Source organism: Mustelus asterias, chromosome 14 (genome assembly GCF_964213995.1).
Source record: "Mustelus asterias chromosome 14, sMusAst1.hap1.1, whole genome shotgun sequence".
Classification (NCBI taxonomy): domain Eukaryota; kingdom Metazoa; phylum Chordata; class Chondrichthyes; order Carcharhiniformes; family Triakidae; genus Mustelus; species Mustelus asterias.
This window is the reverse complement of record NC_135814.1, coordinates 26,522,898-26,541,847: the sequence shown is the minus strand read 5'-3', so window position 1 is coordinate 26,541,847 and position 18,950 is coordinate 26,522,898. Positions and strand designations below refer to the sequence as shown.

The 18,950-nt window shown below is 50.5% G+C and overlaps 1 protein-coding gene across 3 annotated transcripts in view; it reads left to right on the top strand.

Moving 5' to 3' along the window:
• The window catches only part of kynu (kynureninase), a 188,793-nt gene that overhangs the window by 44,840 nt on the left and 125,003 nt on the right, over positions 1 to 18,950 (top strand). For all 3 annotated transcript variants that reach the window (XM_078228015.1, XM_078228017.1, XM_078228016.1), the window contains exon 3: positions 6,458 to 6,578. In XM_078228015.1, coding sequence (XP_078084141.1) covers positions 6,458 to 6,578 — 121 coding nt within the window. The remainder of the gene's footprint in view (positions 1 to 6,457; positions 6,579 to 18,950) is intronic.

The following is an 18,950-nucleotide window of genomic DNA, read 5'->3' as shown; positions in this document are numbered from 1 at the left end:
CCTGCCTTTCCGTCTTCAGAGATCTATAAACAAACAGGCTAAGGTCCCTTTGTTCTTCGGAACTTCTCAATGTCAGACCTTTCATAGTATACTTCCTTGTCAAATTACTCCTTCCATAGTGCATCAACTCACACTTTTCAGGGTTAAATTCCATCTGCCACTTATCCGCCCATTTGACTATCTCAGTTTTTTTTTGGATGATTATCTGATGGTCTGATGGATGTGGAATTTGGGAGGGGGGCAAGGGAGGATCTCCTGCTTTCCTTGTCCACAAAAAGTGTTGTAAAATACTGACCTTCTCCTTGAAACTGTCCTTATCTCTGAGCATTCAGCTGGTAAATCTGCTTTGAAATGTGAGGAGGCCAGGGAGAATGGACTACCACAGGATGAAAGCATTAAGACATCTGATCAGGACTCTTGCACAACTTGGGGAATGATCTTTTTGTGGTTAGCACCAGCTGCACAGCGATTGAGTGGAATCCGATCGCCTCAGGATGATCCATGGGTCTCTTAACTGCATGCAGCTGACAGTGCCCTCGATCAGTAGCGTCACAAATCCAAATGCCTTCTCATTCTGACTGTTATCATGCACTGTGAAGTTCATATTATTGCTGGCCCGAAGGACTAAGCCGTCAGTCACCTTTCTTGTGTATTTCTGTGTTGCTGACTCTGAGATCCTGCCGAGTCTCCAGCAGAGTCGTGGAATGACCCAGAGGCAAAAGAACTGAGGGCGCTGATGAACTTGACAGCCACTGTTAAAGCATGCACTCGGTAGCAAATCTGATTTCAGCCGGTTGCAAGTGTCTGCCACCACCTGACATGGCACCCTGAGCCTGTGTTGTTCCGACATAAGAACATAAGAAATAGGAGCAGGAGTAGGCCATCTAGCCCCTAGAGCCTGCCCCGCCATTCAAAAAGATCATGGCTGATCTGATAGTGGTTTAGTTTCACTTACCTGCCCGCTCCCCATAACCCTTAATTCCCTTATTGATCAGAAATCTATCTACCTGTGACTTAAACATATTTAACGGGGTAGCCTCCACAGTTTCAATGGGCAGAGAATTCCAGAGATTCACTACCCTCTGAGAGAAGAAGTTCCTCCTCAACTCTGTTCTAAACTGACTCCCCCTTATTTTGAGGCTGTGTCCTCTTGTTCTTGTTTCCTTTCTAAGTGGAAAGAATCTCTCTGCCTCTACCCTGTCGAGCCCCTTCATTATCTTATATGTCTCTATAAGATCTCCCCTCAGTCTTCTAAACTCCAATGAGTACAGGCCCAATCTACTCAATCTCTCCTCATAAGCAACCCCCTCATCTCCGGTATCAACTGGTGAACCTTCTCTGTACTCCCTCCAAGGCCAATATATCCTTCCGCAAATAAGGGGACCAAAATTGCACACAGTATTCTAGTTGCGGCCTCACCAGTACCTTGTACGATTGCAGCAAGACCTCCCTGCTTTTATACTCCATCCCCTTCGCGAGAAAGGCCAACATTCCATTTGCCTTCTTGATCACCTGCAAACTGAGTTTTTGCGATTCATGCACAAGGACCCCCAGGTCCCTCTGCACAGTAGCATGTTGTAATTTTTCACCATTTAAATAATAGTCCATTTTACTATTATTCCTTCCAAAGTGTATAACCTCACACTTGTCAACGTTATACTCCATCTGCCAGATTAACAGTCGGACATGGGTTCCCCATTTGTAGCTTTATTGATTTATTTTCACCACGTCTTCCAAAGGTCCAACATTTACTTTAGCTACTCTTTTCCTTTTTATATATTTGTAAAAACTTTTACTATCAGTTTTTATATTTTGTGCTAGTTTAGCTTCATAATGTATTTTTCCTTTCTTTATCGCTTTCTGAGTAGTTCTTTGTTGTTTTTTAAAGCTTTCCCAATCTTCTAATTCCCCACTGGTTTTGGCCACTCTGTACGCATCGATTTTTAATTTACTTTATTTCCTTCGTTATCCATGGCTGGTTATCCCTTTTCTTACATTCCTTCTTTATCACAGGAATATATTTTTGCTGAGTACTGAGAAAAATCTTCTTAAAAATCCGCCACTGTTGCTCAGCTGTCCTACCAACTAGTCTGTGCTCCCAGTCTACATTAGCCAATTCTGCCCTCATCCTATTGTACTCCCCTCTGTTCAAGCAGAGGACACTGGTTTGGGACCCTACTTTCTCACCCTCCATTTGTATTAGAAATTTCACCATATTGTGATCACTCATTCCAAGAGGATCCCTCACAAGAAGATCATTAATTTTACCTGTCTCATTACACAGGACCAGATCCAAGATAGCTTGCTCCCTCAATAGGTTCTGTAACATACTGTTCGAGTAAACTATCCCGACAGCATTCTAAGAACTCTTCCTCAAGTCCACCGCATCCAACTTGAGTCAACCAATCAATATACAGGTTAAAATCCCCCATGATTATTGCTGTTCCGTTTTTGCACGCATCCATTATTTGCTTGTTTATAGCCCGACCCACCTCAAAGTTATTATTTGGGGGTCTATAGACCACGCCCACCAGTAACTTTCTCCCCTTACTATTCCTTATCCCCACCCACAATGATTCCACGTTATGTCAAGGAAGCTTATCCTCTGCCTGTGAACCATGTGTGCCAAGTTTACTCCCCTGTGAGCTGCCGCTTTCTATTGATCCCTTCTCTCCTGTGGAGTTGCAGGTCTGTTAGCACCAGGCTGTTGCTGGTGCAAGTCCTGCTTCTCCTGAATCTGCTGGTGGGCACTCAGTCTTGGTCAGAGGTCTGCAGTAACATTCTAAACGGGCAACCATGTTGATATAGTAGGTCATTCCTCCAGACCAGACCTCTGAACCTTCACATTGTATGTGACACCTCTAAAGTTTGTTGAAGGTAACCTCCAAGGTTTGTAAAGTCACATCTCAGCACAAGTAGGTGAAAAAGCAGTTGTGACTACTCAATGCTTATTGGCCCCTTTTTCCCCCTCGATTGAAACTTTCTTCTCACCTTATTTCACTGTTGGGTTTTGGGAAATCCATGAACCAAAGCAAAGTCGGAAAGTCCACGTTGATATTGCTGTAATTGAACCCGGAATTGAGATTGACAATTCACTTCTTGTGAGGGGATTGCTCCCAGGCAGCTGAGAACTGCAAAAATCAACCGGTCAGAATTAACTTCCTGGTGCAGTCTTAATTTTTCATGGATTTCAAACCTAACTCTACCCAAACCACCATCAGCCATGTTACAATTTGCTCGCTATCTGTGTAGTTCACTTGTAACGTGCTTCTTTTTCATTAATTGTCGGGCTCTCCTCATCCCCCTTAATGTCAGGGGATAGGACAGGACCTGGGTGGGATTTTTGTCGGTCAGACTCGATGGGCCAAATGGCCTCTTTCTGCATAGTAGGGATTCTATGATTCTCCATCATTCGTGGAATAGTCACTGGGAGAAATCTTGGCTTTGGGTGACAGTGTAAAACAAGTGGAATTGGATGAGTTGCTCCATCTAAACTTCTTACTACAATATCAGGCTGCCAGTTATAAAATATATACTCCCAATATTTACAAGGGTATACAGGTCATAGTTAACAAGCTTTGCGACTTCTTCTCAGGGTTTACTGCAGTCAAACAATTCACATCTATCTTTTTGCTGTACATTTGCAATTTCTAAGTGATTAAGTATAGGGATAAATGTTCTTACTCTGAGAAGAAAGATGAAAGTATAACCCAATCAGTAGGATTTATAGCACTTTTTAAATGTAAGGGAGGTACAAGTAAAATGATTAAGGCAGTACTTTCAGCGATATCAGAATAATTGATATGTACAGAAATATTGAAGTAAATGTCACATCACTGAATCTAAAAAAAACCTTTTAATGATATTGATTTCACGGCAATATTGATTCAGCTGACATAATGATTTAGAATTGAAGAAAACAATGGAAGAATGAATGTAGCAATGATATTAACTATGCCAGCCATACACACACGTATGGTCTTGTAGCTTGTAACAGACAATTTTTAATATTTGCTTTCAATTCTCTTGTAGCCACGTATGATCAGAGTGCTTAACATCCTGATTTTCTTTAAAAAAAAACAATGTTTTTACTACAATCGAGAAATGGAAGATGAAGGAGGCAAGAAAACATATTGTTATTTTGAGCTCATTTTTGACATTTTTTAATTCATTTGTGGGACATAGGCATTGTTGGCTGGCCAGCATTTATTGCCCATCCCTAGTTGCCCTTGAGAAGGTGGTGGTGAGCTGCCTTCTTGAATCGCTGCAGTCCATGTTCTGTGGGTTGACCCACAATACCGTCAGGGAGGGAATTCCAGGATTTTGACCCAATGGCTACGAAGGAACAGCGATATATTTCCAAGTCAGGATGGTGAGTGACTTGAAGGGAAACTTGCAGGTGGTGGTTTTCCCATTTATCTGCTGCCCTTGTCCTTCGAGATAGAAGTTGTCATGGATTTGGAAGGTGCTGTCTTGGGTGAATTGCTGTAGTGCATCTTGTAGATAGTACACACTGCTGCTACTGAACGTCGGTGGTGGAGGGATTCAATGTTTGTAGATGTGGTGCCAATCAAGAGGGCTGCTTTGTCCTGGATGGTGTCAAGCTTCTTGAGTGTTGTTGGGGCTGCACCCATCCAGGCAAGTGGGGAGTATTCCATCACACTCCTGACTTGTGCCTTGTAGATGGTGGATAGACTTTGGGAGTCAGGAGGTGAGTTACTTGCCGCAGTATTCTTAGCCTCTGACCTGCTCTTGTAGCCACTGTGTTTATGTGATGAGTCCAGTTGAGTTTCTGGTCAATGGTAACCCCAACGATGTTGACAGTGGGGGATTCAGTGATGGTTACACCATTTAACTGGAGGGTATGAACGGAGCAGGCAGTTTGTGAGGCAGAGAAGAATTCAGTTCTCAGTTTGGAGTTCAAACCTGGGTTGAGTTCCAACCTGAGGCCTGGGGCAAATTGCAATTCTTGGGTCTCATTTAAATAATGCAGCGGAACTGGAAGCCAGCAAACAGCAGAAATGAAGTCAGGACTGGCAATCGGGAGTTAAAATGCAGTCATAGAGATATACAGGACGGAAACAGGCCCTTCTGCTCTACTCATCCGTGCCGACCAGGTTTCCTGAACTGAACTAGCCCCTTTTGTCTCCATTTGGTCCATACCCCGCTAAACCTTTCCCATCCACTTACCTGTCCAAATGTATTTTAAATGTTGTAATTGTACCCGCCCCTACCACCTCCTCTGGCAGCTCATTCCACATACGCATCACCCTCTGTGTGAAAAAATTGCCCCTCAGGTCCCTTTTAAATCTTTCCCCTCACCTTAAAACTGTGCTGGACTCCTCTATCCTGGGGAAAAAAACCTTGGCTATTCACCTTAACTATGCCCCTGATGATTTTATAAACCTCTATAAGGTCACCCCTCATCCCCCTCCGCTCCAGGGAAAACAGTCCCAGCTTATCCAGCCTCTCCCTATAATTCTAAACCTTCCAATCCTGGTAATCGATGGCCGTTTAGGACATGGGAGACTCAAGAACAGTCCCTAGCCTAAGTTAGTATTGGGAAGGAGGATCGACAACCGATACCAGTGATGAGTGGAAGAGGCAAGGCAGGGACTGGGAAGACCCCAACACTTCCCTTTGATTCCAGAGAAGCAGCCTTGATATCATTAGCCCTCAAGTTTCTCACGTAAAGCAAATTCAAATCTGGATCATAATTTCTTCATAATGTTGAGCATGAATATAGGTATGAGATAATGGAGCTATGAAGCACATTACCTTAAAATGAAAATACAAATGCATACTGATATAGTGTTTTTCAGCACAGTGATTAACACTGCTGCATCACAGCGCTCGGGACCTGGGTTCGATTCCCGGCTTGGGTCACTGTCTGTGTGGAGTCTGCATGTTCTCCCCTTTGTCTGCATGGGTTTCCTCCAGGTGCTCCAGTATTCTCCCACAGGACGAAAGACATGCTGGTTAGATGCATTGGCCATGCTAAATTCTCCCTCAGTGTATCCGGACAGGTGCCGGAGTGTCCAAGCATCCACAGATACTGTCAGACCTGCTGAGATTTCCCAGCATTTTCTGTTTTTGTTCCCAAAATAGTTTCTCATTTAAATTCCAATCCTTTAGTTCCCTTGTTGGTCTCACTGGCTAATGCAACCAGAGCCAATCATGTCTATTGCTGCTGTGGCATAATGGCACTGGAGGACAATGAGCTCTTTGGGTCTTCCAAGTATGTGTCTTAGTATCACCAGCTCACTTACTTTAAAATGTTGTTGCAAATTTGGAGCTACCAATATTGACAAGAATATGTAGTAACTGGTGTATTAAATTATCTTTCAAATAATTATGTGGAGTTCTTTGAGGGGTGGAGGGGGGTGGGGGAGGGGGGGGGTTATGGTGAACATAACAGTGAAAATCCCATTATATTTTTCTTTTTCATATTTTAAAGTTGACCCAACTTTGATAAAGGCAGAGGATGACTGTGTTTACTTCAACGGAAACTCCCTTGGGTTGCAACCAAAGAAAACAAAGGCTTATATCGATGAAGAACTGGATAAATGGGCCAAAATGTAAGTGAAGCGAACTTTTACAAGTACTGTATTTGTATTGTTTTCTGGCATACCTTCTACCTGGTGCATTCAACAACATTTTCATAGCACCTTTAACATGGACGCTTCACAGCATTATCAAAGATAATTTGGCACCACACTGTAATAACTTCAATCAGGCTATTGAGGTTGGCCTATTGGAATATGAACTCCTTGATTAAGGAGTCGATTGATGGGCCATCCAAGGAGTCTTTTCCTTGCATTTAACTGGGAGTGTCAGTTCCTCTGGCACTCCCAAAGGTAGACTGCTGACTGATAGCACTGTGTGTACTGCTGTTGGAATTGTAAATAAAGGGATTTTGGTGAAGGGACCTCTGCCTCCAAAGACTTATTACACTCACCACGGTGGGAAGTATTAGGACAGATATCCAACAGTTTTGTTAAAACAAAGGTGAACCTTCAAAGAGGAAGTGAGATAGAAAGACAGAGAGCTTTAGGAAGATAATTCCAGAGCTGTGACAAGTGAAGGTGGGGAAATTAAAAGGGGTGGTGGAGGGGGTGGGGGGGGGGGGGTGGGTGGTGCTGCTCATTAGGCAAGGATTGGAGAAGTGCAGGTAACACAGAGGGCTACAGATCTGAATGAGGTTACCAAGGTGAGGAAAAGATAATGCTCCAATCCCAGTTGGTGTTATGACTGTGAGGCTGCTGGGAGGAGTCCCAAGGCTTTCAGGCAGATCAGCTATTGCCCGTCATGCGTGCTTCCAATGCCAACACTGCAAGGGTGGCGTCTGCAGTGGAAAGCCTGGGGCAGGGGATCCTCACCATGGGTGGCAGGCTCCAAGCAATGGCCGAGTCACAGCAGGCCACAGCGGAGGGACTGAGCAGGCTTCTTGAGATTCTGCAGCCCATGGCTGAGAAGCTCGAGAGCTTGCAGGAGACCCAGAGGGACAGCACCGAGACACAGCGGGCAATGGCAGCAACCCTTGAGAAGGTGTCCCAGTCTCAGAGGGCCACAAGTGAGGGCTTGCAGAGCATGGCCCAGTCTCACAGGGCACTTGCTGCAGCCATTGAGAGATGGCCCACGACTCAAGTGGCCATTGTGGAGGGGTCGACCACCATGGGTAGGACGCAGGTGGTCCTCCAGGACTGGCAGTGCCAGGTGACGCCGGAGCTTCTGGAGCTCACTGCAGAAGCACTAGTGTCCCATGGAGTGACCCAGGGGCCAAAAGGGACCCCAAGGGAGGAGGAAGGGCACGAGCCCACGCCGGGGCCTTCCAGCCAGGAAACTGTGGCTATGGCAACACTTTCTGACTCCCCCCTTCCTGACACTGGGGCATCTCAGGGGCAGCAGGATGAAGAGGGTGTCATGGAAACATCCCAGACACCTGGAAGCCGGCCAGGGCCTCCAGAGGACGCCCGCCACCCGCATCACAGGCCACGGGGCGAGGTCGGCAGCTGGCCCCCTCCACCTCCGATGTACATTCTGGTGAGTCACTGAGGCGTAGTGTGAGGCAGCGTACGGTTAGGAAGTTGGAGTTGCACTGAGATGGCACGGGTGAAGGGCTGCACTAGTTAGAAAGCACTGTAGGCACCTTAGTGTTTTTTTTTCATAAGTTTCTGTGTTTCACCAGCTTATCTGAACGCCTTTATTGTAAATAAATGTTTTTTCTCCACAACCACCTGCGAATAGGTTGTTTCGAATAGGATTCCTGCCCCATTGACAATCACCCGATGGATGCCTCATGGTGATATCAGTTGGGGCGGCCCCTCAATGCTGTGTCACTGAGAAAAGGAAGCCATTGGTCTCTCATACCCCACGAGCGATGACCTTCCGTCCCCCAACCCACCAGCCCCAGGGTCCTGTATGGGGGTTTCGGATCCCTTACCCACTAGACAGGTATGGGCCCAGGTGCTGGCGTGCATGTGGATCTCAGGCAGGAGTCAGACCGGTTTGCATCAGGGCATCATCAGAATGGTGCTTAGCGAGTTGTCATCACCCTCCTGCCTGGAAACAATATCGTGAGCACAGAGTACCCAGGCCCACCACTCTGGTGTGACAATGTGTAGGATAAATGGAAGGCATTTTTCAGGGGTGGGGGAGGGGGTGGGAATGGAACCCACAATCACCATCCCCTAGCGACTGAACCGCCTGGTTATCAGAGCCTCCCTCGCCACCCTTGCCATGCCTCAGCTGCGCTGCCAGCCCTGCACCACCTGGCAGGTGTTCCAAGGTGCTCTCATCCTCCTCTTCCTCTTCCTCCCCTTCCTCCTCCTCCTGCTGGTCATCCTGTCCAGTGACGGCTGGCTGGTCATTCTCCACGTCCTCTTCCTCCTCCAAGAGGTCACCTCACTGCAGAGCCAGATTGTGCAGGGCACAGCACACCACCACTATGTGGGAGCAGATGAAGGGGGCTGTACTGGAGGGCCCCTCCGGATCGGTCCAGGCACCGGAATCGCACCTTGAGGAGCCCAATGCACCTCTCTACCGTCACGCGGGTGGCCACATGGGCCTCATTATAGCCGGTCTCCGCTTCAGTCACAGGCCTCCGCACAGGCGTCATCAGCCATGTCTGAAGCGGGTAACCCATATCACCCAGGAGCCACCCCCGCAGCCTGGGCTCCTCCTCAAATGCTTGCGGGATGTCTGAGCTCCTTATAATGAAGCTGTCATGCACGCTGCCTGGATGTCTGGCGCAGACGTGCATGATGGTCATATTGTGGTCACACACGATTTGTACATTCAGGGAGTTCCTATTGACGAATCATCGGGGATTCTGTAGGGGGGCCCTGAGGGTGACATGGGTGCAGTCGACCGCCCCCTGCACATTCAGCATCCCCGCAATTGCAACGAACCCCGCAGCCCGGGCTTCCTGATGGGCCGGGTCCAGGTTGAATTTGATGTCCTGTCCAGCCCGGGCAAACAGGGCTTCAGTGACCTGCTTGACACAGGTGTGGACTGAAGACTGGGAGATGCCACAGACATCTCCGGTTGGGCTCTGGAAGGCCCCAGTCGCATAGAAGTTCAGAGCAGCTGTCAATCTGACAGCCACTGAGAGTGGGTGCCCCCCCCTGCCCCTGGGCGCCAGGTCCTGCAACAGGTTGCACAGGTGTCGCACGGTATCCTTTCGGAGTCGGAGACGTCAGCGGCATACGGTGTCCCACACCTCCTCGAAGGACACTCGTGCACGGAACTGCCGGGGTCTCTGCTCCCTCCTTCTCCGAAGCCCCCGCTCTGGGTGAATGGCGGCCACCTCCTGCCTCTGATGGTTGTCTCCCTCCGGTCCTGCAGGTGGTACGGCCCGGGCCTCCTGGGCCCGCAGTTCTTCCTCCATGTCCTCCTCCTCAGCTCCAGCAGCAACCTTGATTGTTTGCATTGCAAAAGCCATCTCTTCACTCTGAAAGGTGTGTGTGTGTGGGGGGGGAGAGGGGGGGGTGGATTGGGGGGAGGTGGAGATGAACAAATGTTGGAGTCATGCAACGCTGCTTTCCCCTAGCAGACCGACAATCACACAGTCACAGCCCCCCCATGCCCCCCAATCACCCCAGCCAGATGCTCCACACTGTCACAGCCCCTGGTAACATTGAGAGGCTGCAGCAGTGCTATCTGCAAGGGCTTTGTGCACATCCTTCAGCCTGAAGTGAGCTGCGGTGCTCGGACCCAGCAGCACTGCAGGACCCGAGGTCAGTGCTGAGACCCGGGTCCGTGCTGCCAGACAAACATCGGAGATCGTGCACAGCAACGGCCCCCCCTCCCCCCCACCGCACTCGCAGAGCCGCCACCGACCCGAGACAGCGAAATGGCTGCAACAACAGGACACCCGTGAGTAGCGGAGAGCTTTCGGACGCCATGCACCTACCTCCTCGCCATCCATCACTGAGGAAGTGCCTGATTCAGACTTTTATGCAGCAGGTCCCTAAAAGCGCGGTTCTGGATTGGTAAACGCGGTGGTAAAGGGGGAAATGCTGATAGAGTTGGGTGGGCAGTTCATTAATTCAATTTAAATGCATGCAAATGCATTTAAATCGTCATTGCGCCCGATTTGGGCGCGGAACGGATCCCCGCCATTCGCGGATCTCGGTAAAGTGGTGGTCTGCACGGACGCAGGTGCAGATCACGATAAAGGCCTCACACCCGACTTTACCACGATTTCGCAACCGAAAACGGGCGCAAATTGTTGGTAAAATCAGGCCCAATGTGTCTGTGGGGTTTTATTTCATTATCTCAGCTGAGACTCTTCTATTTTAGAGTTTCGGAATGCAGACTCCCGAGAATTGTCTGGCAAACTGTTGGAAGAGCAGACGGCTTCCTTTGTCTTAAACTCTCGCAAAAACCGAGTCAGTTCAGTTGGAGAGAAAGGATGGGCTTCTCAGGTATGCTGGAAGCTGGAGCCTTATAATGAAGTAATCTTGTCAAGGCTAGTGCTCCTCAGAGAAAATTAGAAGAGAACTAGTAGAAGGTCTAGGGATCTAGAGAGTTGTAACAAGAGGATTTCAGGAAGTCTGAAACTCAGTGATCAAAGACTACTGGAGAACAGCTTCTGCTCAGCGAACCAGGAAAAGTTAGGAGAGATCGATTGGTAAAAACTATTAGAAAAAGGCTTTCTAAAAGTAACTCCAGTAATTGTTTTGTTACTGTCTGTGAACAAATTGTAAAGTAGTGACTGAGATCTTAAAGGTGGTTGAACAGTGTAATCTCGTTAAGAGTGTGGAAGGAAACAAGGGCTGGTTGATCAACTGGGCCTTTGGAACATGTGAACTGGATTTTGGAATGTGGACCCAGAATGGAACCCTGGGTCAAAAGATCATAACGGTTATTTTTATTTTTTGTTTTGTGGAGGAAACAGAGTCACAGGACAGCAAATTATAGTCATAGAGGTTTACAGCATGGAAACAGGTTCTTCGGCTCAACTTGTCCATGCCGCCCTTTTTTTTTAACAACTAAGTTAGTCCCAATTGTCTGAATTTGGCCCATATCTCTCTATACCCATCTTATTCATGTAATTAGTTTGTAACAATAAAGGAAAACATTTATTAAACATAAAAAGCATTGTTAAGCAAGATTCCTCTACTCTTCCTTTAGCCAGACACTTACACAAAGGCCTAAGATGAAGACAGACAAAATACATTTGAAGCTACAAAAGCTACAATCATCACATCAGCACACAACGTCAGTATTTATGAAGTTCTCTTCAGAATCCACCCCCGCCCCCCAAATGATTTCCATATGAGAGGGTCTAAACTCCATTCCAAGAAATAGGCTTTAAAATCTTCTCTCATCAAACTTTAATTGAGTGATCCACATTCCAAAATCCAGTTCACATGTTCCAAAGGCCCAGTTGATCAGAGCTTCCGCTCCACTTTTAGCAGTGAATCGGTGCCAGGATTTCAACCAGCCCTTGTTTCCTTCCACACTCTTAACGAGATTACACTGTTCAACCACCTTTAAGATCTCATTCACTCCTTTACAATTTGTTCACAGACAGTAACAAAACAATTACTGGAGTTACTTTTAGAAAGCCTTTTTCTAATAGTTTTTACCAATCGATCTCTCCTAACTTTTCCTGGTTCGCTGAGCAGAAGCTTTTCTCCAGTAGTCTTTGATCACTGAGTTTCAGACTTCCTGAAATCCTCTTGTTACAACTCTCTAGATCCCTAGACCTTCTACTAGTTCTCTTCTAATTTTCTCTGAGGAGCACTAGCCTTGACAAGATTACTTCATTATAAGGCTCCAGCTTCCAGCATACCTGAGAAGCCCATCCTTTCTCTCCAACTGAACTGACTCGGTTTTTGCGAGAGTTTAAGACAAAGGAAGCCGTCTGCTCTTCCAACAGTTTGCCAGACAATTCTCGGGAGTCTGCATTCCAAAACTCTAAAATAGAAGAGTCTCAGCTGAGATAATGAAATAAAACCCCACAGACACATTGGGCCGGATTTTACCAACAATTTGCGCCCGTTTTCGGTTGCGAAATCGTGGTAAAGTCGGGTGTGAGGCCTTTATCGTGATCTGCACCTGCATCCGCGCAGACCGCCACTTTACCGAGACCCGCGAATGGCGGGGATCCATGCATGCATTTAAATTGAATTAATGAACTGCCCACCCAACTCTATCAGCATTTCCCCCTTTACCACCGCGTTTACCAATCCAGAACCGCGCTTTTAGGGACCTGCTGCATAAAAGTCTGAATCAGGCACTTCCTCAGTGATGGTTGGCGGGGAGGTAGGTGCATGGCGTCCGAAAGCTCTCCGCTACTAACGGGTGTCCTGTTGTTGCGGCCATTTCGCTGTCTCGGGTCGGTGGCGGCTCTGCGAGTGCGGTGGGGGGGAGGGGGGGCCGTTGCTGTGCACGATCTCCGATGTTTGTCTGGCAGCACGGACCCGGGTCTCAGCACTGACCTCGGGTCCTGCAGTGCTGCTGGGTCCGAGCACCGCAGCTCACTTCAGGCTGAAGGATGTGCACAAAGCCCTTGCAGATAGCACTGCTGCAGCCTCTCAATGTTACCAGGGGCTGTGACTGTGTGGAGCATCTGGCTGGGGGGATTGGGGGGCATGGGGGGGCTGGCTGTGACTGTGTGGAGCATGTGGCTGGGGGGATTGGGGGCATGGGGGGGCTGTGACTGTGTGATTGTCGGTCTGCTAGGGGAAAGCAGCGTTGCATGACTCCAACATTTGTTCATCTCCACCTCCCCCCAATACCCCCCCTCTCCCCCCCCACACACACACACCTTTCAGAGTGAAGAGATGGCTTTTGCAATGCAAACAATCGAGGTTGCTGCTGGAGCTGAGGAGGAGGACATGGAGGAAGAACTGCGGGCCTAGGAGGCCCGGGCCGTACCACCTGCAGGACCGGAGGGAGACAACCATCAGAGGCAGGAGGTGGCCGCCATTCACCCAGAGCGGGGGCTTCGGAGAAGGAGGGAGCAGAGACCCCGGCAGTTCCTTGCACGAGTGTCCTTCGAGGAGGTGTGGGACACCGTATGCCGCTGACGTCTCCGACTCCGAAAGGATACCGTGCGACACCTGTGCAACCTGTTGCAGGACCTGGCGCCTAGGGGCAGGGGGGGGCACCCACTCTCAGTGGCTGTCAGATTGACAGCTGCTCTGAACTTCTATGCGACTGGGGCCTTCCAGAGCCCGAGTGGAGATGTCTGTGGCATCTTCCAGTCTTCAGTCCACACCTGTGTCAAGCAGGTCACTGAAGCCCTGTTTGCCCGGGCTGGACAGGACATCAAATTCAACCTGGACCCGGCCCATCAGGAAGCCCGGGCTGCGGGGTTCGTTGCAATTGCGGGGATGCTGAATGTGCAGGGGGTGGTCGACTGCACCCATGTCACCCTCAGAGCCCCCCTACAGAATCCCCGATGATTCGTCAATAGGAACTCCCTGAATGTACAAATCGTGTGTGACCACAATATGACCATCATGCACGTCTGCGCCAGACATCCAGGCAGCGTGCATGACAACTTCATTATAAGGAAGTCGGACATCCCGCAAGCATTTGAGGAGGAGCCCAGGCTGCGGGGGTGGCTCCTGGGTGATATGGGTTACCCGCTTCAGACATGGCTGATGACGCCTGTGCGGAGGCCTGTGACTGAAGCGGAGACCGGCTATAATGAGGCCCATGTGGCCACCCGCGTGACGGTAGAGAGGTGCATTGGGCTCCTCAAGGTGCGATTCCGGTGCCTGGACCGATCCGGAGGGGCCCTCCAGTACAGCCCCCTGATCTGCTCCCGCATAGTGGTGGTGTGCTGTGCCCTGCACAATCTGGCTCTGCAGCGAGGTGACCTCTTGGAGGAGGAAGAGGACGTGGAGAATGACCAGCCAGCCGTCACTGGACAGGATGACCAGCAGGAGGAGGAGGAAGGGGAGGAAGAGGAAGAGGAGGATGAGAGCACCTTGGAACACCTGCCAGGTGGTGCAGGGCTGGCAGCGCAGCTGAGGCATGGCAAGGGTGGCGAGGGATAACCAGGCGGTTCAGTCGCTAGGGGATGGTGATTGTGGGTTCCATTCCCACCCCCTCCCCCACCCCCGAAAAATGCCTTCCATTTATCCTACATATTGTCACACCAGAGTGCTGGGCCTGGGTACTCTGTGCTCACGATATTGTTTCCAGGCAGGAGGGTGATGACGACTCGCTAAGCACCATTCTGATGATGCCCTGATGCAAACCGGTCTGACTCCTGCCTGAGATCCACATGCACGCCAGCACCTGGGCCCATACCTGTCTAGTGGGTAAGGGATCCGAAACCCCCATACAGGACCCTGGGGCTGGTGGGTTGGGGGACGGGAGGTCATCGCTCGTGGGGTATGAGAGACCAATGGCTTCCTTTTCTCAGTGACACAGCATTGAGGGGCCACCCCAACTGATATCACCATGAGGCATCCATCGGGTGATTGTCAATGGGGCAGGAATCCTATTCGAAACAACCTATTCGCAGGTGGTTGTGGAGAAAAAACATTTATTTACAATAAAGGCGTTCAGATAAGCTGGTGAAACACAGAAACTTATGAAAAGAAAACACTAAGGTGCCTACAGTGCTTTCTAACTAGTGCAGCCCTTCACCCGTGCCATCTCAGTGCAACTACAACTTCCTAACCGTACGCTGCCTCACACTACGCCTCAGTGACTCCCCAGAATGTACATCGGAGGTGGAGGGGGCCAGCTGCCGACCTCGCCCCGTGGCCTGTGATGCGGGTGGCAGGCGTCCTCTGGAGGCCCTGGCCGGCTTCCAGGTGTCTGGGATGTTTCCATGACACCCTCTTCATCCTGCTGCCCCTGAGATGCCCCAGTGTCAGGAAGGGGGGAGTCAGAAAGTGTTGCCATAGCCACAGTCTCCTGGCTGGAAGGCCCCGGCGTGGGCTCGTGCCCTTCCTCCTCCCTTGGGGTCCCTTTTGGCCCCTGGGTCACTCCATGGGACACTGGTGCTTCTGCAGTGAGCTCCAGAAGCTCCGGCGTCACCTGGCACTGCCAGTCCTGGAGGACCACCTGCGTCCTACCCATGGTGGTCGACCCCTCCACAATGGCCACTTGAGTCGTGGGCCATCTCTCAATGGCTGCAGCAAGTGCCCTGTGAGACTGGGCCATGCTCTGCAAGCCCTCACTTGTGGCCCTCTGAGACTGGGACACCTTCTCAAGGGTTGCTGCCATTGCCCGCTGTGTCTCAGTGCTGTCCCTCTGGGTCTCCTGCAAGCTCTCAAGCTTCTCAGCCATGGGCCGCAGAATCTCAAGAAGCCTGCTCAGTCCCTCCGCTGTGGCCTGCTGTGACTCAGCCAATGCTTGGAGCCTGCCACCCATGGTGAGGATCCCCTGCCCCAGGCTTTCCACTGCAGACGCCACCCTTGCAGTGTTGGCATTGGAAGCATGCATGACAGGCAATAACTGGTCCGCCTGAAAGCCTTGGGACTCCTCCCAGCAGCCTTGCAGTTTGTCCAGCGTGGCCCTCAGCCCCTCCTGCCTTCCCTGGCTCTGTTGCTGCATCTCCAGCAGCTGAGGGAGGAGTGATCTCAGAGGCCCAGCATGTAGCCTGGGGCCAGCTGTGTCCTCCAGCAAGGCCCCATATGCCAAAGGCCTCAGATGTTTCCTCCTCCACCCGATGTATATCAGCAGATGTGTCGTGCTCACCAGAGAGTGACACAGAAGCCTCAACACTAACTGGACCCACTGACGTGTCTGTTTCTGCAATGGTGATTTGTGAGGTAGAAGCTGACGGATAAACGGTGCCACCCTCGGAGGTCCCTTCACCCATATCCTCCGAGGACTCGTCCGAGCTATCGTTCCCAGGATGAATGGGAGCAGTAGCCAGGGCTTGCGGTCCAGAAGGCCCTGGGGTGTCAGGATCTGTCCCTGAAACAAAGGACACAAGGTTAAGTGCAAGGGAGGGAGAGGAATCCAGGATGCCAAACACATGAATCACATGGCTCCCTTGAACATAGAACACTGAACCCAGACAATCACATCACAGGAACAGGCCCTTCGGACATCCAACCCTGTAGCGACCAGACTGCCCATCTGATTTGTTTGCCCCCATATGCCTCTGTTCCCATCCCATTCAGATAACTGTAGAGATGCCCCTTAAATGTCCCTATAGTTTCCACTTCCACGACCTCCCCAGGCAGTGAGTTCCAGGCACCCACTATCCTCTCAATGCAAATGAAATGCCTCATACGTCTCTTTTACACCTTGCTCCTTGCACCCGAAACTCGTGCCCCCAAGAAGTTGCCTCAACGTGAGTGTAGGAATGACAGATACTCACGTCTGGATGGCAGACCGACCATGCTGTTGCTGACAGCCCGCATCTCCCCTTCTCTGGTGAGCTCCAGCGCCCACTCCTCGGACGGGGTGAGGAGCTGGATGTCTGGCTCACCACCCCCTGTCTTCACCCTCTCATGCGAGTTGTGCTCGGTCTTCTTCTGTGGAGACAGAAGGAACCATGAAATAAATGGTGGCGTGACTCATGCAGAGAATCAGATGGTGACCCTTTGAGGGCAAACACAGTGGGGCTCATTGGGGGGAAAGGAAGGAGGTGCTTGGGGGTCAGGAGCTGGAAGCATGCAGGGTGCTGGAAATAGGGGGATCTGGGGGAGATATGGGGGAGCATGCTGAATGGGGTTCAGCACTCACCCTTGCTGCACGGTGCTGGAAATAGGGGGATCTGGGGGAGATATGGGGGAGCATGCTGAATGGGGTTCAGCACTCACCCTTGCTGCACGGATAAGGTCACTGATTTTTTTCCGGCACTGCCTCGCGGTTCGGGGGGCCACTGCCCTGTCACTGACCGAGGCGGCAACTGCCTCCCAGGCCGCATGGCCATCAGCCCCCCTGGGTCTGCGTCCTCCTGGGAGGAAGAAGGTGGCCCGCCTTGCCTTAGCTGCATCCATGCCTCAATGATTAGCGACAGGGGAGGGAGAGGGGGTGTCACACAGCCATCAGAGTGTAAGTGGGATGGGGCCTTGTGCCGGATTATCCGGCCTGGTAGTGATATGACGGGCGCGCTTTTTCGATGTTTTTTCCAACTGCGCATGCGCGGTTCAGAGCTCCGATCGTTCCGGCAGCGCTAAGCCCCGCCCACAGCGCGAATCGGACTGGAGATGGCTGAGAGTGTATGGGGGCGCCTGAAAGTGGATTTCTAAGTCGGATCTGTACTACGCCCAGATTCGGCACTTCAAATGTAAATGGTAAAATTGGGCCCATTGGGCCCGATTCTACCATCAAGTTGTGCAACTTGGTAAAGTCAGGCCTGAGGTGAATAGCACGATCTGCGACCGCCTCCAAGCCCGTTCCCCCTTTATCAAGTGCCTAAAATGGCCGTGATCGGGACCGCCCCCGAAACGGGTGCAATGGCAATTTAAATGCATTTGCATGCATTTAAATTGACTTAATAGGCTGGATGCCCAAACTTACTGGCACTCCCCCCTTTACCACAGCATTCACCCGTCCAGATTCAACGTGAAACAGACATGGTCTGCAAAGGTCCGATTCGGCTGCTCCAGCTTCTGAGGAGTTAAGTTCAGAGCTTCCGGCGGCTCCCTGACTTGGATCGGTGGTGGGGTGGGGAGGGGGGGCGGAGGGGGGAAGTGGGTCAGATGGCTCTCTGGTGGGGGGGAGGAAGGAGGCGAGTCAGATGACTCTCTGGTGGGGGAGGAAGGAGTTGGGTCAAATCGCTCTCTGGCGGGGGGGGGGGGGGGGGGGGGCAGCAGGGGTTCCTGCCACTCTGCATGCGATCGGTGGAAGGGGGGGAGGAAGTGGGCCAGGGGACCGCGATCAGTCTGGGTAGCATGGGGGAGTGCACGGGATAAGGGGGACAGTTGTCTTGTGGGGGTGGGGCAATGTCTGTGGAGGCCAGGGGGGAGGCACTATTCAGCCTGGAATAGGAGCATTTTTCTATTTTTTTTACTGCGCATGCGCAGTTGGAGGCTCCGATCGGAGCAGCAGCATTTCGGGCGCGATAAGACCCGGCCACAGGCTTCTGCAGCACGATTCAGAATCACTGCTTTTTTTCAGGCAGAGTGCCCATGGGGGCGCCTGAGAAACAGGTCTAAAAATTGGATTCTGAAACACTCCCAGATTCAGAATCAAAATGGTAAAATCAGGCCCTTTGTTTCCTCAGTCTGAAAGCTAATCAACAGCTTCCTTGCAAAACACGGAAACATTAAATTAAACCTCCCTGAGACTATACCTTATCTCTAATATTGACCATACAAATATAAATCCCTTAAAACTAACTCTGCTTTTCTAACAATAGGTCCTTTTCTATTGTCAGGAAACTGTTAAATCAAAGGTCATAGATGAGGAAGGAGGTTTTCAGGACATTGGGATGATTGGGAAGTTGCTTGGTGAGGTGTGGAGTGAGTGAGCTTGGTGAAGCAGGTTTAGTAGTGGCTAGCAGCAGCCCCATT